Source organism: Lithobates pipiens, unplaced genomic scaffold (genome assembly GCF_037356315.1).
Source record: "Lithobates pipiens isolate NorthernLeopardFrog02 unplaced genomic scaffold, aLitPip1_a1.2 Scaffold_35, whole genome shotgun sequence".
NCBI lineage: Eukaryota > Metazoa > Chordata > Amphibia > Anura > Ranidae > Lithobates > Lithobates pipiens.
The window spans coordinates 10,284,032-10,309,158 of NW_027507811.1; the positions used below are offsets into that span (position 1 = coordinate 10,284,032).

Consider the following 25,127-nt stretch of genomic DNA (forward strand, 5'->3'; position numbering starts at 1 on the left):
ACAGCCCAGCCTTTTGAGGAGTCAAGCCTTGTTTCTGGAACACCAACCACAGATCATCTTTCTTCTTCACTTTCACATCACATCTAACATAGAGAAACCCCCCTCCATCTTTTCTATGTCCCGTGTCCCTCTAAACAAGAGGATCGGCAAGAATACAAACAGCCCAGTCTTGTGAGGAGTCAAGCCGTGTTTCCGGAACACCGACCACATCTCCAACCACAAGATCATCATTCTTCCTCACTTTCACTTCTAACATAGAGAATCTAGGAAAGCTCTACGAGTTTCGTGGAAAACTCCACTCATCAGGGCTACGTCTCATTGTATCTGGAAAATTTATGACCAGAAGGCTAATAGTAAGCCATGGGTGGAAGGGATAGAGGGAGTACAGTTAATATAGAATAGCAATAAAGAAAAGGCGGCAGAACAATGTATAGACCCCCCACCTGAAGAAGGAGGCCACGCCTCCGAAACATGTTGTCTTGGGAACAGTCATAGCCAGCGTCAGAGTCAGTACACACGTTGAGAGATCCGCCCCCCATTGCGAGTGACGTCATCCAGAGCCGGCAGGTCCGTGCGTGTGAGGCGTGGATAGAGAGTGTACCTGCAGCCAGCAAGCGAACCGAGTACTTAACCATCCGTATTGCTAGCTACTGCAGGGAGCCTAAAATCGGGGAAGGAGGCAACAGTGGAGGCTGTAAATACCAATGCTACTACTCAACGGATGTTTGTGAGTGACATACCTGGCTTTTTTAACCTTTTATTGAGTTAAATAAACTTTAATGCACTAGGGCTGGTGTGCGCTCTGTTTCTCTGTGCTTTTTAGGTTTGTCTGCCACCCAGTGGACTTCAATAAGAGCAGCAACACCCAGAGTGGATGTAACAAGCAATATATATTGTGCAGAGGTATTCTGGAGGAACTGGATAGGATGTGACAGCGCCGTACTTGATTTATTTTGTTTCCTGTTAGACCCCCCACTGTACCTGGCAGGGGGCCCTATAACACAATCCCTTGGGCATGGAGCTGAGGACACGGTGGAGACGTCTCCCCCGGGGAGCTGAGGTAGTGGTCTGGCAGTTAACTGGACCGGCTTATATCCTGATGAAGCTATCCAGCGAAACTAGTTGAATAATTACCTCATTCGTCTCTACCGACTGTATTTTGGAATGTTTTATTTATCTATTTTTATATGTCTTTTTCAAATAAATTGCTTTTAAATAGGACCTATTGCTTTGATGTTGAATTTTTATGAATGAATATATTCTATGTGCCCCGTAACAGTCCCTATGCTCATTCTCCTTTGATGTCTCCATTGGGAGATAGGAGATATCAATACCCCTCTTTGATTTAAATTACTGGGATGAGGGTGCACACATGTAGCCATATAACTATTATATCCCTGAGCTACCCCTTTTTCATGATTGATAGCAAGTTACTTTTTTTTTTTAAACAATTGTCTTAGTGTCTTTCTAGGCTATATTTATTTGTGAATAGGTATGTACGCCTTTACTCATTCACCTATTTTAAAAGGAATGTCATAATCCAATAAGCCTCCAGCAGATCCCCACAACCACCAGGCCAGGGTTGTGGGGAAGAGGCCCTTGTCCTCAGCAGCATGTTACCTGTCAGGGTCCGGATCTGAACCTGGGACCTCTGTGGTGTAGAGCTTCTCGCTATGCCACCTGAGATGCTGGACAACTCCCTGCTTGATCTCTTGGACCACCTTGCCTTGTATCTTGTTTCTGATGAAATTTGAACTCTTTGCTCCTCCCACTAACTTCCTGATTTAAGCCATGTCTCTTTTGTGAATAGGTATGTATCGTTGACTCATTCACCTATCTTCAAAGGGGCTTCAGATGCCAAAAAGCCTCCTGTCCACAGACCCCCATAACCACCAGGCCAGAGTTGTGGGGAAGAGGCCCTTGTTCTCAGCAACATGGTACCTGTCAGGGCTCAGATCTGAACCTGGGACCTCTGTAGTATTTGCTTGTGGCGCTTCTTGCTATGCCACCTGAGATGCTAGACAGCTTCCTGCCTGATCTCGTGGACCACCTTGCCTTGTATCTTGTTTCTGATAAACTTTGAATTCTTTGCTCCTCCCGTGAACTTCGTGATGTAAGCCATGTCTCTTTTGTGAATAGGTACTGTATGTACCCTTGACTCATCTCACCTATTTTTGAAGGGGGTTCAGATTCCAATTAGCCTACCGCCTGCAGACCCCCATAACCACCAGGCCAGGGTTGTGGGGAAGAGGTCCTTGTCTTCAGCAATATGGTAATCTCCAATGTTGAAGGTATGTGGCCCGGGGATGGTTCTCACCTTTTTTTTTGTATGGATCCACCTTAAAATTCATACCAGACCTAAAGGGCCTGATATGAATTATGAGGGAGCCCCCAAACTGAAAATGGCACGGGGGTTCCTCCACAATTCATCCCAAAGCCCTTCAGGTCTGGTATGAATTTTAAGAGGGACCCCACAAAAAAAAAAAAAAATGGTGTGTGTTTCTGTCTAAATTCCATACTAGAACCTTTCCGTCTGGTATATATTTAAAGGGGAACGTGCTGATTCTACGGTATTGGAAGTCGAGCACTGTACCTTCCTTGGGGGAGTGGGCTATTGAAGTGGAACGCATTAGAGACCTTGAACGTTTGTTGGCTGAGGAATCGAATAAAGGCGATCAGTTCTCTCTTATCTCTCATCTTGGTCCATGTTCTGCTACTCATCAGACTTCTTCTCAAAGGCAACCTAGACAGCACCACCTCATGACCATGTTGGAGCGACTCCTGTTCCTAACCTTTCTGCTTTCCCTACTTTCCCATTAAATCCTTCTGCTCTTAGTATAAATGTATTCCTCAGAATCCAGATGCGACCCTCACAGGCAAATCCTCTACAACATATATACATGAAGTTTACATGCAATCCCCTCCCGTACAGTGAGAGGGCCCTTTAATTATCCAAGTTGTGTCTCAACATGTTGATCAAAATAATATTTATTCCCTGTTATCGACACACATAACGAACTTGGTAAAATACTACAATTATGTGTCCTTCATATAGACTTGATCGATTGTCACCACCTGCTACTGTTATTGATGTTGTCTACGTGGAATACATTTCCCTCTTTGTTTCTTTCAACCTGTGAAGTGAGGTTCCCCCCAAAAAATCTATACTGAACCTTATCTGAGCATGCAACCTGGCTGGCCAGCAAAGAAGGGGGGCAAGATTATGGCTTCCCCTCCTGAACCATACCGGGTCACATGTAAAAAATGTAAACAGTAATTCCTTTCATTAACCACTTGCTTACTGGGCACTTAAACCCCCCTCAGTCCCAGACCAATTTTCAGCTTTCAGCGCTGATGCACTTTGAATGACAATTGCGCGGGCATACAACACTGTACCCAAATGACATTTTTATCATTTTTTTCCCACAAATAGAGCTTTCTTTTGGTGGTATTTAATTACAGCTCGGAGTTTTAGTTTTTGCTAAACAAACAAAAAAGATGCAAAAAAATAAATAAATCATGTTTAATTGTTTGTTATAAAATTTTTCAAACAGGTCATTTTTCTCCTTCATTGAAGTGCGCTGATGAGGCAGCACTGATAGGCTGCACTGGTGGGCACTGATAGTGCTGCATTGGTGGGCACTGATAGGCTGCACTGGTGGGCACTGATAGGCATAGTTAAGGCGGCACTAATAGGCACAGATAAGGCGGCACCGATGGGCACAGATAAGGCGGCACTGATGGGCAAAGATGGGCACAGATGGGTGGCACGGATGGGTGGCACTAAGGGGCACTGATAGGTACCACTGATGGGCACTGATAGGTGGCACTGATAGGTGGCTCTGATAGGTGGCACTGCTGGGCACTGATGGGCGGCACTGCTGGGCATGGATATGTGGCACTGGGGTGTAGCACCTTTGTTGAGGCAGATTGTGGGCACTGCTGGGTGGCACTGTGGGCACTGCTGGGTGGCACTGCTGGGTGGCACGGTGGGCACTGTTGGGTGGCACTGTGGGCACTGCTGGGTGGCACTATGGGCACTGCTGGGTGGCACTGACAGGGGGGACACATTTTTTATTTATGTGGCAAAGCAGGGGGCAGGTGGGCACTGGCAGGGCTGGCCGTGATCGGGACTGATGTCCCGATCACGGCCGCCGGTGATCGGCTCTTTTTTTTTCTCCTCGCGCTGACAGCGCGAGGAGGAATAATAGCCGATTACCGGCTCCGTTATATCACATGATCAGCTGTCATTGGCTGACAGCTGATCACGTGATAAGGGGTCGGGATCGACCCCTTGCTCGGATCGGTGATCAGGCAAGTCTCATAGGCTCGCCGATCACAGAGCGCGCCGCGCGTGCCCCTCAGGGGGCGCGCAGGCCGCTCGTGCACGGGACGACGTCAATAGACGTAGTCCCGGAAAAAAAGGAGTTCCGCGCTGTAGCCCTCATTCGGCTATAGTGCGGGTCTCAACTGGTTAAAAAGAAAATGTCCCACAATGTACATCACGTCCAGCGATGTAGATCCACATCACAGTGGCACCATTGACCAAATATAGTTATGTCCATATAATATTAGTGACCTCGCTGAGGAGACCCCACCGCTTTGTATATATAGGCTTTCACCCGCCGAAGCTGTTAGAAGCAGGCGGGCAGTTATCAGGGTAACATTGTGTACAGGGGGAAGCAGTTTTTTTTCTTTTGCAGGCATCATGATGGTCATGGATCGAAATCATTGGATGACATGATTGATGCTGGATGTACATTCCGGGGGGTTATTATTAAAGTACATCTCAAAAGAATTTGTGTTTTTCTTAGTATTTATATTTATTTTGCAAATGATAATCATTCTGGTATCTGGGGACCCCATTGATGTTAAAGAAGGCTTCCAGATTCTGATAAGAACCCCACCCACCCATAGACCCCCCACAACCACCGGGCCAGGGTTGAGAAGAAGAGGCCCTTGTCCTCATTAACATGGAGACAATGTGCTTTGCTGGGAGGCAAGGCAACCCTGGCAAGGTATCCCCCATGTTGGGGGCATGTGGCCTAGTATAATTTGGGATGGGGAGGCAAGCTCCTACTCCCGTTCCTAGTCATCAAGGTTGCATGGTCAAATAAGGGTCTTGGTATGGAGTGTTGGGAGGGGGGGACCCTATGCTTTTTTTTTTTGCTTGATTTTTGCATGAGATTCCCCTTTATGGATTTAAGGGGGAAACCCATGTAAAAATCAAGTAAAAGAGCATAGGGTCCCCCTCCCCCAACAATCCATACAAACCTCAAGTTGGACCTCACTTTTTTTTTGGATTCCCTCTTAAAATGAATTTGTATGTATGTTTTATCACATATTTTTTATCTATATGTTGATGCACCCAATTAACAAGTATAATAGACGCTCATCTAGGATAAGGGTCTGGTATAGATAAACGGAATCCCAGGGTATATATTCCTGTCCCACATCTAACCAACTCTATCTAAGAACATAACGATTTTTGATGCCCCTATACAGCTAAAACTCCATTAACAATCATTACATCTCCCTCATCTCTCCAACACCCCGATCATAGACCCTAACTATAACCTACAAAGGGGGTAATGCCAGGAACTTGGCTTATAAACAGAGGGAGATGGGTAATCACTGATTGGTTACTAGGGGTGGATTCAGGGGTGTCACGGGTCTTGCAAAGCAACATTTTTTATCACGATAGAGGGTTCTTTTCACGCAACTTTTGCCTAGGGATCTCTACATGGCGAATTACAAGCTAATTAGCAGAAATATATTTAAACCCCTCTTGTTGGGAATGGAGATGACCCCATCTATAAGGATATACAGTATATATACACACACACAACACAAGGCCGTGTTCACACTACGAGACGTTTCTCTGGGCTGCAGTTCTTCTGAGCTCCACGAGGCGGTGATCTCACTTCTACCCAGACAGGAAGTCTCTATGGAAGACAGGAAGTGATGTCAGGTACAGGCAGGAAGTGATGTAAAGCTATAGACAGGAAGATCCGGTTTAGAGGTGAGATAGGAAGATGTAGAGAGAAGACATTGCAGGAACTGGCAGCAGAGGAGGTAATAAGATATTATTTTATTATAGCTCTGGTCAGTGGCCATTTTTGGGAACCAAATTTCTCTGTCCGTCTTTCCCCTTTAAATGCCCCTATTTTCAGTCTAATGTACACACAGACAAATAAATATGCAATTTATCTGCCCAAAATGTTTATTTAGCTCTCGCTTTTTTTTTATCAGACTTCAGACTTTTTCTCTTATTGAGCTAAAAATACTAGGATACAAGAAAAGTTTGACCAAAGGTCAATCCCAAATAAAAGTTTTCCCCGTAAAGGTAAATTCTTACCTCTGAACGGAGCTCCGATACCGACTGAAGTCTTCTTCAGAAACCGACACGACCGGGGAGTGCAGACCTTGTGGTCCTCCACAGAGCTCTGTGACTCCTCTTGCTGGTCTTCTTGTTACTACAGTACTCGGTACAGGGACTAGTATTAGTGGGCTTGAGGTCACCAGGCTTAAAAACCAAAGAATACTGAGGGAGAAGGAGATCAGGACACCAACAATCCAGGAGGAGTTTTTGTTTTCGGAAGAAGACTTTCAGTAAATGTGTATGTCCCTGAACAGAGCTCCAATTCCAGCTGAAGCCCTCTTCAGGAACCAACATCACTGGAGAGTGCCGATCTCTTGGTCCCCCACAGAGCTCTGCAGTTCCTCCCTCTAATCTCTACACAGTACAGGGGCAGAGTATTGGGGTTGAGGTCATCAATCTTAAAACCTCAGAGCGCCGGAGGGGAGGAGGCCAGGACATCAAAACTTCGGGAGGAGTTTGTTTCTGAAGAAGACTTTATCCAACATTGGTCTTCATCAGAGTGGATAAAGCAGTGAAGTGGGGACCTCCGATGTGATAGCAGGACCAGTGACGTGATAGGAGGACCTGTGACGTGAATGGGGGGATCTCTGATGTGAAGGGGGGACCTCCGATGTGATAGGAAGATCTCTGATGTGAAGGGGGGCCTCCGGTGTGATAGGGGGATCTCTAATGTGAAGGGGGGGCCTCCGATGTGTTAGGGGGATCTCTAATGTGAAGGGGGGACCTCCGATGTGATAGGAGGACCTGTGACGTGAAGGGGGATCTCTGATGTGGTAGGATGATGTAATGGGGGAACCTCTGATGAAAAGGTGGATCTCTGATGTGATTGGGGGACCTCTGATGTGATGGTGGATCTCTGATGTGATGGAAGCAGAACGACAGAACACACTGTCCAGGAGTGCCAACCGCAGCCATTCTCCCAGATATCTAGGCAATTAATAAACAAAGGCTTTTCCCATATCATGAGTACAGTGGCCAAAAGTGATGACACAGGGCAAGTAGCAGATACAAACAACATTGCTTCTAAAATAGCTCCACAATATTATATTTATAAACTATAATAAGAAAAAGGTTTTGGAAGTCACCAAGAAGATGATGGAGCTGCTGACAGGAGAGGTGAGGAGGATTCTGGGAATTCTGGGACATTATCCAGTAACAGGCAAGGGATGTGTCTGGATGGTGACTGTATCATTGTGTGTGTCAGGTTCCTATAAGGTGTCAGGATGTCACTGTCTATTTCTCCATGGAGGAGTGGGAGTATTTAGAAGGACACAAGGATCTCTACAAGGACGTCATGATGGACAATCAGCCGCCCCTCACATCACCGGGTAAGAGGAGACTTTATTGTAAAGGAGAGAGCAGTACGGAGGCTCCACCTAGATCCCCCATCATCTGATAAACACATAGAAACAATGTATTCAGTCAGTGTGTGTGTTTCCTACAGATGGATCCAGTAATGGGAACCCCCCAGAGAGATGTCCCCGTCCTCTGTATTCCCGGGATTCCACACAGGAAGGTCACACCATCCCCCACCATCATCAGGTAGGTGAGGAACAATCACTGATAGTTGTGATTTATACACAAGCTTGTTTGTTGCATTGAATGTTTTATTATACATTCAGAGTGGAAACCTCAGGGATTACAATATTGTTATCAAAGAAGAGCGTAAAGAGGAGTATGATGATTACGGTGTGATGAAGGAGCTTTCTGAAAGACACAGGGGTCTCTACGAGGACATTTTGTTGGAGCTACCTAGAAACAGGAACCCACCAGAGAGATGTCCCCGTCCTCTGGATTCCACACAGGAAGGTCACACCATCCCCCACCATCATCAGGTAGGTGGAGTTGAGGGTGGGGAACATAAAGTGATTGAACACTCTGACATGTGGAGATGATGTGTGGACTCTACAAGATGATATTTTCTATGTGATCTCACATCATAAATACTTCTATGTTACAGATGTTATTTTCTGCCATTCTGTTGGTTTAGGGTGAAGATCTGATGAAGATGAAAGTTGAGGGTGAAGTAGAAGAGACGTATGTGAGGGATGATCAGCAATATACGGAGGAGGCTGGAATGACGAGGACATTCATAGAGGAGGACACTCCTACAGAGATCAGCACAGGTGACCCATCATATATTCTTCTCTTATCTCTGTTACTGCTCACTGATTGGTCCAGAGTAGGGCGGGAGCTGAGTGATATCGCCAAACAATAGGTTGATAACGGTCCCCTCTCTGTACTGATACCCATCATGAACATTAGATTTTCTTTTCCTTCAAAATAAGTCCCCTGGAAATGAAAATACGATGTATCTCTAGTCAAGGTAACTTCGTTTTTGGTCTTTGAACGGTCAATGGATCATTGAAGCTGAAACTATTTTAGTTTACGGAAAAAAAATGTGTTCACCTCTAATATGTACGTAATAAGAATCTCCAAATTTGTTGCACCTAATAACTGATGCGTCACCATGGGGTGGGGGGTGGGAGTGAGGTGATGAACTCAGATCCAGGAGGACTGATCAATAATGCCTAATGGCTTAAAGGGGTTGTAAAGGTTCATTTTTTATTTTCTAAATAGGTTCCTTTAAGCTAGTGCATTGTTGGTTCACTTATCTTTTCCTTCGATTTCCCTTCTAAATGTTTTTTTTCTTTGTTTTCTTTGTCTGAATTTCTCACTTCCTGTTCCTCCTCAGTAAACTGTTCAGTAAGCTGTTCTGGCTGACTAACCACCACTCGGATGATGGTGTCAAGTTCACTGAGGAGAAACAGGAAGTGAGATATTCAGACAAAGAAAAAAAACATTTAGAAGGGAAAACAAAGGAAAAGGTAAGTGAACCAACAATGCACTAGCTTAAAGGAACCTATGTAGAAAATAAAAAATTAACCTTTACAACCCCTTTAACTTTGGAAGCTCTCCAGAGCTCATTTGGAACCTTTGGAAATTTAACTTTGGAAGCTCTCCAGAGATGATTTGGAATCTTTGGAAATTTCAATTTGGAAGCTCTCCAGAGCTGATTTGGAATCTTTGGAAATTTAACTTTGGTAGATCTCCAGAGCTGATTTGGAATCTTTGGAAATTTAACTTTGGAAGCTCTCCAGAGCTGATTTGGAATCTTTAGAAATTTAAATTTGGAAGCTCTCCAGAGCTGATTTGGAATCTTTGGAAATTTAAATTTGGAAGCTCTCCAGAGCTGATTTGGAATCTTTGGAAATTTCAATTTGGAAGCTCTTCAGAGCTGATTTGGAATCTTTGGAAATTTCAATTTGGAAGCTCTCCAGAGCTGATTTGGAATCTTTGGAAATTTCAATTTGGAAGCTCTCCAGAGCTGGTTTGGAACCTTTTGAAATTTAACTTTGGAAGCTCTCCAGAGCTGATTTCGAACCTTTGGAAATTTAACTTTGGAAGCTCTCCAGAGCTGATTTGGAATCTTTGGAAATTTAACTCTGGAAGCTCTCCAGAGCTGATTTGGAATCTTTGGAAATTTAACTTTGGAAGCTCTCCAGAGCTGATTTCAAACCTTTGGAAATTTAACTTTGGAAGCTCTCCAGAGCTGATTTCAAACCTTTGGAATTTTAACTTTGATAGCTCTCCAGAGCTGATTTCAAACCTTTGGAAATTTAACTTTGGAACCTCTCCAGAGCTGATTTCGAACCTTTGGAAATTTAACTTTGGAAGCTCTCCAGAGCTGATTTCAAACCTTTGGAATTTTAACTTTGATAGCTCTCCAGAGCTGATTTCAAACCTTTGGAAATTTAACTTTGGAACCTCTCCAGAGCTGATTTCGAACCTTTGGAAATTTAACTTTGGAAGCTCTCCAGAGCTGATTTGGAACCTTTTGAAATTTAACTCTGGAAGCTCTCCAGAGCTGATTTGGAATCTTTGGAAATTTAACTTTGGAAGCTCTCCAGAGCTGATTTGGAATCTTTGGAAATTTCAATTTGGAAGCTCTCCAGAGCTGATTTGGAATCTTTGGAAATTTAACTCTGGAAGCTCTCCAAAGCTGATTTGGAACCTTTTGAAATTTAACTTTGATAGCTCTCCAGAGCTGATTTCAAACCTTTGGAAATTTAACTTTGGAAGCTCTCCAGAGCTGATTTGGAACCTTTTGAAATTTAACTTTGGTAGCTCTCCAGAACTGATTTGGAATCTTTAGAAATTTAACTCTGGAAGCTCTCCAGAGCTGATTTGGAATCTTTGGAAATTTCAATTTGGAAGCTCTCCAGAGATGATTTGGAATCTTTGGAAATTTCAATTTGATAGCTCTCCAGAGCTGATTTGGAACCTTTTGAAATTTTACTTTGATAGCTCTCCAGAGCTGATTTCGAACCTTTGGAAATTTAACTCTGGAAGCTCTCCAGAGCTGATTTGGAATCTTTGGAAAATTCAATTTGGAAGCTCGCCAGAGCTGATGTAGAAAATATCATTGTTTTGTTTTGTTTTTTGTAGATAGGATGCAGAGGAGAGAGGCCTTCAGCCTAGAGGAGCTAATTGAAATGGTGCGATACCTTGACGAGCAAGGATACGATGATGTCGCTCCTCCAAACGTTTACAAAAAAAAAAGCCAAATCATGACCGAGCTCTCGAACCGGCTGCTCAAAATCTGTGGGAAAAGCAGGACCAAGCGAGAAATCCAAAAGCGATATTCGGACCTAAAAGTCCGCGAGCCTCTAACCCTCCGAAGGATTCGACGACGGCTTCAAAGATGTGAGTACCTTTTCAAATCGATTTTTCCATTATGCTTATATTTGCTTCATTAAAACACTTTTTTTTTTTTTATTTATTTAAAATTCATCGAATGCTTCATTAAATTGATTTATTTCAAATTAAAACATATATTTTTATTTCAAATTCAATGAATGCGTCATTAAAAGGATTTATTTAAAATGAAAACTGATATTTTTTATTTAAAATGCAATGGATGCTTCATTAAAATAATTGATTTAAAATTAAAACTTAAATTTTTATTTAAAATTAGATCAACGCTTAATTAAAATGATTTAGTTAAAATGAAAACTGATATTTTTATTTAAAATGCAATGGATACCTCATTAAAATAATTGTTTTAAAATGAAAACTTAAATTTGTATTTAAAAGTAGATTAATGCTTAATTAAAATTATTTATTTAAAATGAAAACTGATGTTTTTATTTAAAATGCAATGGATGCTTCATTAAAATAATTGATTTAAAATGAAAACTTAAATTTTTATTTAAAATTAGATTAATGCTTAGTTAGAATTATTTATTTAAAATGAAAACTGATATTTTTTATTTAAAATGCAATGGATGCTTCATTAAAATAATTGATTTAAAATGAAAACTTACATTTTTATTTAAAATTAGATCAATGCTTAATTAAAATTATTTATTTAAAATTAAAACTGATATTTTTTATTTAAAATGCAATGGATGCCTCATTAAAATAATTGATTTAAAATGAAAACTTACATTTTTATTTAAAATTAGATCATTGCTTGATTAAAATTATTTAATTAAAATTAAAACTGATATTTTTATTTAAAATTAAATGAGTTAAAATAATTTATTTAAAATGAAAACATATATTTTATTTAAAATTCAATATATGCGTCGTTAAAAGGATTTATTTAACATGAAAACTGATGTTTTTATTTAAAATGCAATGGATGCTTCATTAAAATAATTGATTTAAAATGAAAACTTAAATTTTATTTAAAATTAGATCAATGCTTAATTAAAATTATTTATTTAAAATTAAAACTGATATTTTTTATTTAAAATGCAATGGATGCCTTATTAAAATAATTGATTTAAAATGAAAACTTACATTTTTATTTAAAATTAGATCATTGCTTAATTAAAATTATTTATTTAAAATCAAAACTGATATTTTTATTTAAAATTAAATGAGTTAAAATAATTTATTTAAAATCAAAACATATATTTTATTTAAAATTCAATATATGCGTCGTTAAAAGGATTTATTTAACATGAAAACTGATGTTTTTATTTAAAATGCAATGGATGCTTCATTAAAATAATTGATTTAAAATGAAAACTTAAATTTTTATTTAAAATTAGATCAATGCTTAATTAAAATTATTTATTTAAAATTAAAACTGATATTTTTTATTTAAAATGCAATGGATGCCTCATTAAAATAATTGATTTAAAATGAAAACTTACATTTTTATTTAAAATTAGATCAATGCTTAATTAAAATGATTTATTTAAAATGAAAACTGATATTCTTATTTAAAATTAAATGAGTTAAAATTATTTATTTAAAATTAAAACATACATTTTTATTTAAAATTCAATGAACGTGTCATTAAAATTATTTATTTAAAATTAAACAATATATTTTGATTTAAGCTTTAATGGATGCTTCATTAAAATAATTGATTTAAAATGAAAAATTAAATTTTTTAGTTAAAATTAGGTTAATGCTTAATTACAATTTTTTATTTAAAATTAAAATTGATCATTTTATTTAAAATTAAATTAATTAAAATTATTTAAAGTGATATACAGTTGTGCTCATAAGTTTACACACCCTGGCAGAATTGTTCTTGGCCATTTTTCTGAGAATATGAATGATAACACAAAAACATTTCTTTCACTCATGGTTAGTGTTTGGCTGAAGCCATTTATTATCAATCAACTGTGTTTACTTTTTTTTAAATAATAATGGCAACAGAAACTACCCAAATGACCCTGATCAAAAGTTTACATACCCCGACACAAAGGGGTTTAAATGGCTATTAAAGGTCAACATCCTCTCTTGTTATTAGTGTGTGTGTATAAATCGTCAACGAGTTTCTGGACTCCTGACAGACCCTTGCATCCATCATCCAGTGCTGCACTGACGTTTCTGGATTCTGAGTCATGGGGAAAGCAAACTAATTGTCAAAGGATCTGCGGGAAAATGTAGTCGAACTGTATAAAACATGAAAGGGATATAAAAAGATATCTAAGGAATTGTGAATGCCAATCAGCAGCGTTCAAACTCCAAGCGAGAAGTGGAAAATGAGGGGTTCTGTTGAAACCAAACCACGGTCAGGTAGACCAACTAAAATTTCAGCCACAACTGCTAGATAAATTGTTCGGGATGCAAAGAAAAACCCCACAAATAACTTCAGGTGAAATACGGGACTCTCTGAAAACATGTGGTGTGCCCGTTTCAAGAGGCACAATAAGGAGGCCCTTGAAGAAAGATGGGCTGCATGGTTGAGTCGCCACAAGAATGCCATTACTACACAAATGCCACAAAGTATCCCGCTTAAAATATGCCAAACAGCACAGAGATGGGCCTCAAACCTTCTGCCACAAAGTCATTTGGAGTGATGAGACCAAAATTTTGCTTTTTGGCCACAACCATAAACAATAAAAATGGAGAGGAGTCAACAACGTCTATGATGAAAGGTCCACCATTCCTACTGTAGCGCCCTGGGGGTTTAGTCAGGGAGCTCCTCACCAAATTCCTTGTCAGGAATAGCTACCGTAGTTATTTACTAGGGATCCATTGACTTCTCCCTCAGTTTGGCCTGGTTGTACTTTCTTCTTCTACCACCAGGTGGCCGGGCACTTGGAGGTATTAGATTGAGAAGGACAACTCAAGGTCAGGTTTTTGGTAAATGGGGTATCTCAGCCAATGGGCCGGGATTTTGTTGAATCCCTTGGCCTGCTGGGAGAGCCTATATATTCAGGAGAGGTCAGGTGATCCGGGTTCATTTGTGCCACCTGGACCACCATCTGGGTGTCGTAAGCCCCGGGCTGCTAGGCTGGAGATTGGGCCTATCCCGGGGGCATCAGGCTGCCAGGCTGTGTGAGGGCCTATCCAGAAGTAAGAGGGCAGAGCAGGGTTGGGACTGCGGATTGCAGTCCAACCAAAAAGTGATGGTTCTGCCGGCCGGAGAACCTGTCGTGGTCGGAGGAAGAAGGGAAGCTGTCGCCACAAAGGGACCAATCGCCTTTAGAAGGGACCACAGTGAGTAACTGGAGCAGGTACCGGAGCAGTATTTTTCACCGAACGGGCACTGTGGAGAATCTTGAAACTTCAGGCGGTGATCAAGCCAGGGACCCAACCAGCGGAGGTGACGCCTGCAGAGCAGCCTTGTGTGTCAAGCCAGGGACCGAGCTGGTCAGCAGGGGTGAAGATTGAAGGTATCCGAAGTGCCAAGCTAGGGACCCGGCAGGGAAGCGTGGGTGACGCTTGAGGGAGATACAACCGCAGAAGCCTTGAGGAGCTCACGGGATTCAGAGTTAGTGAATCAGAGGGTCCAGTGAGAGACGAGGCGCTCAAGGGGCTGAAGAACTACAAGAAGAAGTTGTAGTGAAGCTGAGAGAACTGTTAGGAACTGTTTAAGCACTGTTACCATAGGAGACCGCAATCCTGCACGTGCAGAAGTGGCGCCTTGCTTGGGCCTTTCCCTGAACAGCTGTCCTTCTATTGAAGTCTCGGAGTCTGCCATTTGAAATTGCAACTACTTAACCACTTCCCGACCAGCGCACGACGATGTACGTCGACAGAATGGCACGGGCAGGCATATTGGCGTACAGGTACGTCCAATATTCAATGCCGCCCTGCCATCGGGAGCGCGCCGCCGGCGGCGCGCTCCCGCGCTGGTCGGGACCCCCGTGAGTCCGGTCGCGGGACCCGCGGACTCGATTGCCGCGGGCATCCCCACGATCGTCTCACGGAGCGGCCGAATGGAGGAAATGCTGTGTAAACAACATTTCTCCATTCTGCCTAGCAACTAGTGACGCTGATCTCTGCTCCATGTGATTGGAGCAGAGATCAGTGTTCACTAAATGAAAGCCCAACCCCCCCACAGTTAGAAACACACCCCTAGGAACACTTAACCCCTACACTGCCACCCACTGGTTAACCCTTTCACTGCCAGTGTCATTTACACAGGAATCACTGCATTTATATAGCAGTGATTACTGTATAAATGACAATGGTCCCAAAAATGTGTCAAAAATGTCCGATGGGTCCCTCACAATGTCGCAGTCACAATAAAAATCGCTGATCGCCGCCATTACTAGTAAAGAAAAAAATTATTAATAAAAATGCCATAAAACTATCCCTATTTTGTAAACGCTATAACTTTTGCGCAAACCAATCAATCGCTTATTGCGATTTTTTTTTACCAAAAATATGTAGAAGAATACGTATCGGCCTAAACTGAGGGAAAAAAATGTTTTTTTTTTATATATTTTTGGGGGATATTTATTATAACAAAAAGTAAAAAATAATGCGTTTTTTTCAAAATTGTCGCTCTATTTTTGTTTATAGCACAAAAAATAAAAACCGCAGGGGTGATCAAATACCACCAAAAGAAAGCTCTATTTGTGGGAAAAAAAGGACGTCAATTTTGTTTGGGAGCCACGTCGCACGACCGCGCAATTGTCAGTTAAAGCGACGCAGTGCCGAATCGCAAAAAGTGGTCTGGTCTTTGACCAGCAAAATGGTCCGGTCTGCAAGTGGTTATTGGTGTCCTAAAGAAATAAAATCTTTTTTACGTCCAAGAAGTGTCTGGCGCCCAATGACTTTTACCACCTTTACACCCACTATGCCTCACAACCCTCCACTTATTGAAGGATGGATGTCAGCTTTCTTTGGCCTTGAAGGTTCCCATTAGACTGGAAGAGGTCAGAGATTCTGCTACACTACTGTGAAACACGGAGGTGGATCGCTGATGTTTTTGGGGATGTGTGAGCTACAGAGGCACAGTAAATTTGGTCAAAATTGTTGGCAAGATGAATGCAGCATCAAAAAATACTGGAGGAACATTTGCATTCATCAGCCAGGAAGCTGCGCATGGGACCGTACATGGACATTCCAACATGACAATGATCCAAAAACACAAGGCCAAGTCGACCGGTCATTGGCTACAGCAGAATAAAGTGAAGGTTCTGGAGTGGCCACCTCAGTCTCCTGACCTCAATATCATTGAGCCACTCCGGGGAGATCTCAAACGTGCCGTTCATGGAAGGAGCAGCACACAGAAGGTTTTTTTTTAACCTTCCTGCATAGAATGCAAACAAAAAAAACGTCAGCCTTTATACCCACTTTAAAATAAAAATTTGATTTTTTTTTTCATTTAAAATTAGATTACACTTATAACTTGGTTTTTTAACATTTTAAATGAGATTAATGCTTCATTAAAATTATATTAGTTTAAAATTATGGTAAACCCTCTCGCTTGGCCCGCATTCTCCACCAGAAAAATTACGGTAAACCTTTTTTTTTTTATTATTTAAAATGTTAAAGTGGGGTACCCCCTAAAAAAAAAAAATTAAAAGTCAGCAGCTACAAATACTGCAGCTGCTGGCTTTTAATAATCGGACACTTACCTGCCCCAGGGTCCAGCGATGCGGGGGAACGAAGCCCCCCCCCCTCGCTCCCCACTCCGCTAGCGGGGCCGTCATGCATACTGTGGGCACCCGGCTGTGGCTTCACAGCCGGGCACCCACTGCGCATGCGCGAGCGGCGCAGGGCGCCGTGATACGCCGTACAGTCACCTGGGACACATGACAGGTCCCAGGTGAATGTGCGGCGCGAGGGGAAGTGATGTCACCAGCCTGGGCAATGAGGAAGGCAGATTACGAGGGACCCCCTAGCAACCGGTATTTAGAGGTGAGTAAAAATTTTTTTTTTTGCCAATTATTTTTTTTATTTTTTTTTTTTTTACGAATTTTAAGCACTTTTAATTTTTTGGTGGCAACACCACTTTAATAATGCTCCATAAAAAAAAAATGAACGTAACATTTTATTTTTTATTTTAAATTAAATAAATGCTTCATTAAAATGAATTCTTTATTTAAAATTAAATATTATAGAAAAGTGTAGCGCTTTTTTAGAAAATTATGGCATATTTAATGCCAGTATAACAGGTGCATGTATTCAATAAACAATATCAATGTGAACTAATACGCACACCATGCAAACTTTGCTATATGCAATTATAAAGCAGAAAGCAAATATCCAAAAATGGAAGAGTGAAAATTATAAAAAGAATGTGAAACAGGTAGAAAAAGTCTCTGAAATGTCCGTGTATGACACAATTATGTGTAAACGATCCTACACCTCCTCCATAGAAAGACCGTGCAGTCACCACGTGAGATCCCTCCACCAAACGAAATGGACGCTTACCAGACTTAATGGATCCTACTCAAATTTATATTTGGAGGATCGCATAAGCTTGTAGACATATATGTAAACTCCTTCGGTGTTGCACTTTTCTGGAGGGATTTCAAGTATGGCTATTTCGTTCACAAAGATGACATGTCTCCACCCATATAAATCCGCATGGATAATTGAGCATATATAAAGAGAAGCAGGGACCACAATAGTGTAATTCCGTTTTTTTCCGTAAAAATAATTTAATAAAAACTCATCTGGGGTACCTCAGATGACGTCTGTTCAGGACGAAACGCGTCGGGACTTCACTGCAGCCTGATTTTATATCGAAAAGCGCTTAAATCCTTTGTATACATGTGAGTTTAATACGTTTTTATTAATCTATTTTTACGGAAAAAAACGGAATTACACTATTGTGGTCCCTGCTTCTCTTTATATATGCTCAATTATCCATGCGGATTTATATGGGTGGAGACATGTCATCTTTGTGAACGAAATGGCCATACTTGAAATCCCTCCAGAAAAGCGCAACACCGAAGGAGTTTACATATATCTACAAGCTTATGCGATCCTCCAAATATAAATTTGAGTAGGATCTATTAAGTCTGGTAAGCGTCCATTTCGTTTGGTGGAGGGATCTCACGTGGTGACTGCACGGTCTTTCTATGGAGGAGGTGTAGGTTCGTTTACACATAATTGTGTCATACACGGACATTTCAGAGACTTTTTCTACCTGTTTCACATTCTTTTTATAATTTTCACTCTTCCATTTTTGGATATTTGCTTTCTGCTTTATAATTGCATATAGCAAAGTTTGCATGGTGTGCGTATTAGTTCACATTGATATTGTTTATTGAATACATGCACCTGTTATACTGGCATTAAATATGCCATAATTTTCTAAAAAAGCGCTACACTTTTCTATAATATTTACTATGTCACATTTTTATACCTTGATGTTGTGTTAGCTGCTGTCTGTACATTGTTTACATATTAGAATAGCGCAGTGTTTTGTCTTTCCAAAAAAGTATCTTTTATTTAAAATTAAACCATAATTTTGGGGCTGAACCTTATCCCTCATTAAAGCACATGAGCTTCTTTGGGGATGGATTAGTGTATCTTTTGCCCCAGTTGACTTCAATAAGGAATGCATTTTAATGCCTAGAAACACACTCAAAATATACTCAAATAGGGGCAAAAATCGAATGCTATTAGGGTATTTCCTGTGATGTTTGAATGTTTCATCTTGATTTCAAATGGAAAATACTCCATTGGGCCACTAGATGGCACTAAGTAAATCCTGTGAAAACTTGAGTGCCATCTAGAGGCCAGATCACAAGCAATCCTATGGTCCTTAGCGCCATCCAGTGGCCTATTGTGGTATTTTCAGCTTTAAATCAATGGAAAACATTCAACCTGAATTTTTTTAATGCCCCCAGAGTCCTTACTCTCTACACAAGCTTAATGGGGAATGTAGAAATTCCATATTTGATCTTCGATCCTATCAATATAGGACTGACGTCCACGTCAAACATTCTTTTTTACATCTATACCATTTTTGCGTTGCCCCCAGCAGCTGAATTGGAGAACGCATACGAGGGGGGCAATGACTCCGAGCAAGAATTCCTTCTTCAGTTTGATAACCCCGAGGAAAGTGATGCACCCCAGCCAGAATCCAGAGAGAACTCCCCACCCCCAACCGAAGAGGAAAGAGGAAAGGTAAGATGTTGTGGGGAATTATTCCTGAAAAGTATAAGAGGAAGGGGCAGCTGCCTATAATGTTACTCATTCAATTTGCGGAAATAGCTTCACATCAGAAGCCCCCCTTGATATCAGAAGCCCCCTGTAATATCAGAGGTCCTCTGATCAAACCAGAGGTCCTCCTATCAGGCCAGGGGTCTTCTGATCACACCAGAGGTCCTCCCATCACATTAGAGGTCCCCCTACACAACAGAGTACCCCCTTCATGTCAGAGGTCCTCCTATTACATCAGAAACTCCCCTATCACATCAGAGTTCCTCCTATCACAGCAGAGGTCCCCCCTTCACATTGGAGATCCTCTTATCACATCAAAGGTCCTCTTATCACATCAGAGGTCCTTCTATCACATCAGAGGTTCTCCTATCACACCAGAGGTCCCCAGATCACATTAGAGGTCCCCTATTATACCAGAGGTCCTCCGATCACATCAGAGATCCTTCTATCATATCAGAGGTACTCCCATCACATCAGAGGTACTCCTATCACATTAGAGGTTCTCCCATCACATCGGAGGCCCCCCTTCACATTGGAGATCCTCTTATCACATCAAAGGTCCTCTTATCACATCAGAGGTCCTTCTATCACATCAGAGGTTCTCCTATCACACCAGAGGTCCCCAGATCACATTAGAGGTCCCCTATTATACCAGAGGTCCTCCCATCACATCAGAAGTCCTCCGTCACATCAGAGATCCCACCTTCATGTTAGAGGTCCTCATATCACGTCACAGGTCCCCTAATAACATCAGAGGTCTTCCCATGAAATCCAAGGCCCTCCCATCACATCAGAGGTCCACCCATCACATCAGAGATCCTCCTATCATATCAGAGGACCTCCCATCACATCAGAGGTCCTCTCATCACATAAGAGGTTCTCCTAGCACATAAGAGGTCCATTCATCACATCAGAGGCCCCATTCATATTAGAGGTGCTCCTATCACATCAGAGGTCCCCCAATCACATCAGATGTCCTCATTGACATCAGAGGATTCCTTCAAATCAGAGGACTCCTATCACATCAGAGGTCCTTCTATTAGGACAGAGATTCACCTTCACATCAGAGGTCCTCCTATCACATCAGAGGTCCTTCTATCACACCAGAGGTCCCCAGATCACATTAGAGGTCCCCTATTACACCAGAGGTCCTCCGATCACATCAGAGTTCCTTCTATCACACCAGAGGTACTCCCATCACATCAGGGGTTCTCCCATCACATCAGAGGTGCTCCTATCACTTCAGAGGTCCTCCAATCACATCAGAGATCCCCCAATCACATCAGAGATCCACCTTTTCATTAGAGGTTCCCCCATTACATCAGAGGTCATCCTATAACATCAGAGATCCCCCTTCACGTCACAGGTCCTCCTATCACATCGGAGGTCCTCCAATCACATCAGAGGTCTCCCCTTCACAAAAGAGATCCCCCTATAACATCAGAGGTCTTCCTATCACATCAGAGGTCCCTCAATTACCTCAGGGATCCACCCATGACATCAGATGTCCTCCTTCACATCAGAGGCCCTCCTATCACATCAGAGGTCCTTCTATCACATCAGAGGTTCACCTTCACATCAGAGGTCCTCCTATCACATCAGAGGTTCACCCATCACATCAGAGGTTCACCCATCACATCAGAGATACTCCTATCATATCAGAGGACCTCCCATCACATCATAGGTCCTCCCATCACATAAGAGGTTCTCCTATCACATAAGAGGTTCTCCTAGCACATAAGAGGTCCATTCATCACATCAGAGGCCCCATTCACATTAGAGGTGCTCCTATCACATCAGAGGTCCCCCAATTATATCAGAGGACCTCCTATCACATCAGAGGTCCTCCCATCACATTAGAGGTCCATCCATCACATCAGAGGCCCTCTTCACATCAGAGGCCCTCTTCACATTAGAGGTCCTGCTATCACATCAAAGCTCCTCTTATCACATCAGAGGTCCACCTACACATCACAGGGCCTCCAATCACATCAGACGTCCTCCCTTACATCAGAGGTCCTCCTATCCCGTCACAGGTCCTCCTATCACATCAGAGGTGCTCCTATCACTTCAGAGGTCCTCCAATCACATCAGAGATCCCCGAATCACATCAGAGATCCACCTTTTCATCAGAGGTTCCCCCATTACATCAGAGGTCATCCTATAACATCAGAGATCCCCCTTCACGTCACAGGTCCTCCTATCACATTGGAGGTCCTCCTATCACATCAGGTCTCCCCTTCACATAAGAGATCCCCTATCACATCAGAGGTCTTCCTATCACATCAGAGGTCCCTCAATTACCTCAGGGGTCCACCCATGACATCAGAAGTTCTCCTTCACATCAGAGGCCCTCCTATCACATCAGAGGTCCTTCTATCACATCAGAGGTCCACCTTCACATCAGAGGTCCTCCTATCACATCAGAGGTCCTTCTATCACATCAGAGTGCCTCCTATCACATCAGAGGTCCTTCTATAACATCAGAGGTTCACCTTCACATCAGAGGTCCTCCTATCACATCAGAGGTCCCATATCACACCAGAGGTCCTACGATCACATCAGAGGTCCTCTTATCACATTAGAGGTTCTCCAATCACATCAAAAGCTCTCTTATCACATCAGAGGTCCTCCTGTCACATCAAAAGTCAACCTTCACATCAGAGGTCCTTCAATCACATCAGAGGTCCTCCTTTGCATCTGAGGTCCTCTCATCACATCAGAGGTCCTCCTATCACATGAGAGATCCCCCCTTCATGTTAAAGGTCCTCCTATCATGTCACAGGTCCTGCTATCATATCAGAGGTCCTCCCATCACATCAGAGGTCCTCTTATCACATTAGAGGTTCTCCCATCCCATCACATCAGAGGTCCACCATCACATCAGAGGTCCCCCAATAACATCAGAGATCCACCTTTTCATCAGAGGTTCCCCCATTACATCAGAGGTCCTCCTACCACATCAGAGATCCCCCTTCACGTCACAGGTCCTTCTATCACATCACAGGTCCTCCTATCACATCGGAGGCCCCCCCTTCACATTAGAGATCCCCCTATCACATCGGAGGCCCCCCTTCACATCAGAGATCTTCCTATCACATTGGAGGTCCCCCCTTCACATCAGAGATCCCCCCATTCACGTCACAGGTCCTCCTATCACGTCACTGGTCCTGCTATCACATCGGAGGTCCCCCCTTCACATCAGAGGTCCTCCTATCACATCAGAGGTCCCACTTCAGATCAGAGGTCCTCCTACCACATCAGAGACCCCCCTTCACGTCACAGGACCTCATATCACGTCACTGGTCCTGCTATAACATCAGAAGGCCCCCTTCACATCAGAGATCCCCCCATTCACGTCACAGGTCCTCCTATCACTTCACTGGTCCTGCTGTCACATCGGAGGTCTCCCTTGACATCAGAGATCCTCCTATCACATCGGAGGTCCCCCCTTGACATCAGAAATCCTCCTATCACATCAGAGGTCCTACTATCATTTTAGAGGTCCCCCATTCACATTAGAGGTCCCCCCTTCACATCAGAGATCCCCCCTATCACATCAGAGGTCTTCCTATCACATCAGAGGTCCTCCTATCACAACAAAGGTCCCCCTTCACATCAGAGATCCCCCTATCATATCAGAGATATTCCTATCACTTCAGAGGTCCCCCAATCACCTCAGAGGTCTACCCATGACATCAGATGTCCTGCTTCACACCAGAGGCCCTCCATCACAGATCAGAGATCTCCCATCACATCAGAGATCTCCCATCACATCGGAGGTCATCCTATCACGTCAGCAGTCCACCTTCACACCAGATGTCCTCCATTGCATTAGAAATCCTCCTATCTCATCAGAGGTCCCCCTTCACAGCAGAGTACCCCCCTTCATGTCAGTGGTCCTCTTAACACATCAGAGTCCCTTCTATCTCATGGGAGTTCCTCTTATCACATCAGAGGTACCCCCCTCACATCAGAGTTCCTCCTATCACATCAGAGGTCCCCCAGCACATTAGAGGACCCCCCGTCCCCCCTTCACGTCAGAAGCCTGCTTCATTTCATGAATCGGGCCCTCCATCACATCAGAGGCTACCCGATACATGAGATACAATGCGCACATTGGTCTTGCACCAGACATGTGAACTAGCGCCGTGAATGTCACAGTAAGTGCAGAAATTCAAGGACCAGACCTCCTTTGTAACGCTAAACTGGTAACCTGTACAGACTTTTAATGGCAAGGAAGATGATCTGACTTTTAATGTAGTAAATTTTTATTTTAAGACTTTTAAGACTTTTTATTTTATGGAAACAATAATATGTTAATTATAAAAAGTTCATGTTAATTAAAAAAAAAAAAAAACTAGACTGGTAAAGTTAATGAAAAAATAAATAAAAATGGCGTATACATTTTCTTCTACAAGAAGCTTGTGAAAGATACCGGTTGGTTGGCAAGTTTTCGCTAAAATCGTAACATTTTTTTTTTTTGGTGTTACAGAGAGAAGAAAATGAATTTCTAATTCCAGATCCCGATTCCCAAGCTGAAGGCCAGAACCACCACAACGAGCCACCTTGTACGTGTCATTGTCACTGCGACCAAAAATACTCCCAGCTAGTAAAGAGACTGGACGCTATAGATAAAAATATCGACGAACTGAAACAAATCATGCTGGAGATCAAGAAAAAACACTCATGACGAGCCGAGGAAACCCCGCCGTCTAGTTGCACTTCTCAGGCCTACGGACGGGAACTTCTTCTTGCCGTAGGCTTGTCTCTGTCCCATCACTCTCTGTTATATATTGTACATTCTCAGCGTACGTTGGAGCGGTACATTGCTTGTAAATGTCAATTTGTTTTATAAATATTTTATTTAAAAAAAATATTGTGTATGTCAATTTATGTTTGGACTTCTAAGCTTAGACAAAGACATGAGGATCTTTTTCCATGTATGTTTTACGTAAAGGTGGAATATCAAAGGTGGGGGGTGTTGTGTCCTCTACCACTCCAGTCATCCTCCACACCAGTCCTCTACCAGTCCGGTCATCTACCAGTCCAGTCATCCTCCACTCCAGTCCTCTACCACTCCGGTCATCTACCACTCCGGTCATTTACCAGTCCAGTCATCCTCCACTCCAGTCATCCTCCACTCCATTCCTCTACCACTCCGGTCATCTACCACTCCGGTCATTTACCAGTCCAGTCATCCTCCACTCCAGTCATCCTCCACTCCATTCCTCTACCACTCCGGTCATCTACCACTCTGGTCATTTACCAGTCCAGTCATCCTCCACTCCAGTCCTCTACCAGTCCGGTCATCTACCAGTCCAGTCATCCTCCACTCCAGTCCTCTACCACTCCGGTCATCCTCCACTCCGGTAGCCACTCCACTCTTCTGCCACTTCAGTCTTCTACCACTCCGGTCCTCGTACCACTCAAGTCCTCTTACCAATACAGCCCTCTACCACTCCAGTCTTCTACCACTCCAGTCTTCTACCACTCTAGTCCTCTACCACTCCACTCTTCTGCCACTTCAGTCTTCTACCACTCCGGTCCTCTACAACTCAAGTCCTCTTACCACTCCATTCCTCTACCACTCCACTCTTCTGCCACTTCAGTCTTCTACCACTCCGGTCCTCTACCACTCAAGTCCTCTTACCACTCCAGTCCTCTACCACTCCAGTCCTCTACCACTCCACTCTTCGGCAACTTCAGCCTTCTACCACTCTGGTCCTCTACCACTCAAGTCCTCTTACCACTCCAGTCTTCCACCACTCCAGTCTTCTACCACTCCAGTCTTCTACCACTCCAGTCCTCTACCACTCCACTCTTCTGCCACTTCAGTCTTCTACCACTCCGGTCCTCT

General features: G+C 42.7%; 1 protein-coding gene across 1 annotated transcript; it reads left to right on the forward strand.

Moving 5' to 3' along the window:
* Nucleotides 1–6,008: 6,008 nt before the first annotated feature.
* On the forward strand, nucleotides 6,009–24,133 carry LOC143955823 (uncharacterized). Its single transcript, XM_077465942.1, has 8 exons — nucleotides 6,009–6,075; nucleotides 7,587–7,710; nucleotides 7,827–7,924; nucleotides 8,005–8,217; nucleotides 8,373–8,508; nucleotides 10,832–11,089; nucleotides 19,086–19,231; nucleotides 23,763–24,133. Exons 2-8 carry the CDS (start codon nucleotides 7,626–7,628, stop codon nucleotides 23,958–23,960), a joined length of 1,134 nt encoding a protein of 377 aa, XP_077322068.1. The 5' UTR covers nucleotides 6,009–6,075; nucleotides 7,587–7,625; the 3' UTR covers nucleotides 23,961–24,133.
* The last annotated feature ends 994 nt before the right edge of the window (nucleotides 24,134–25,127 follow it).

What these genes read in the sequence shown, in the direction of transcription:
- LOC143955823 (XM_077465942.1), top strand. Translation starts at nt 7,626, where the DNA reads ATGGAGGAGTGGGAGTATTTAGAAGGACACAAGGATCTCTACAAGGAC. An exon ending in CCATCCCCCACCATCATCAG is followed by an intron (nt 7,925 to 8,004) that starts GTAGGTGAGGAA and finishes TTATACATTCAG; the next exon opens with AGTGGAAACCTCAGGGATTA. An exon ending in TCCTACAGAGATCAGCACAG is followed by an intron (nt 8,509 to 10,831) that starts GTGACCCATCAT and finishes TGTTTTTTGTAG; the next exon opens with ATAGGATGCAGAGGAGAGAG.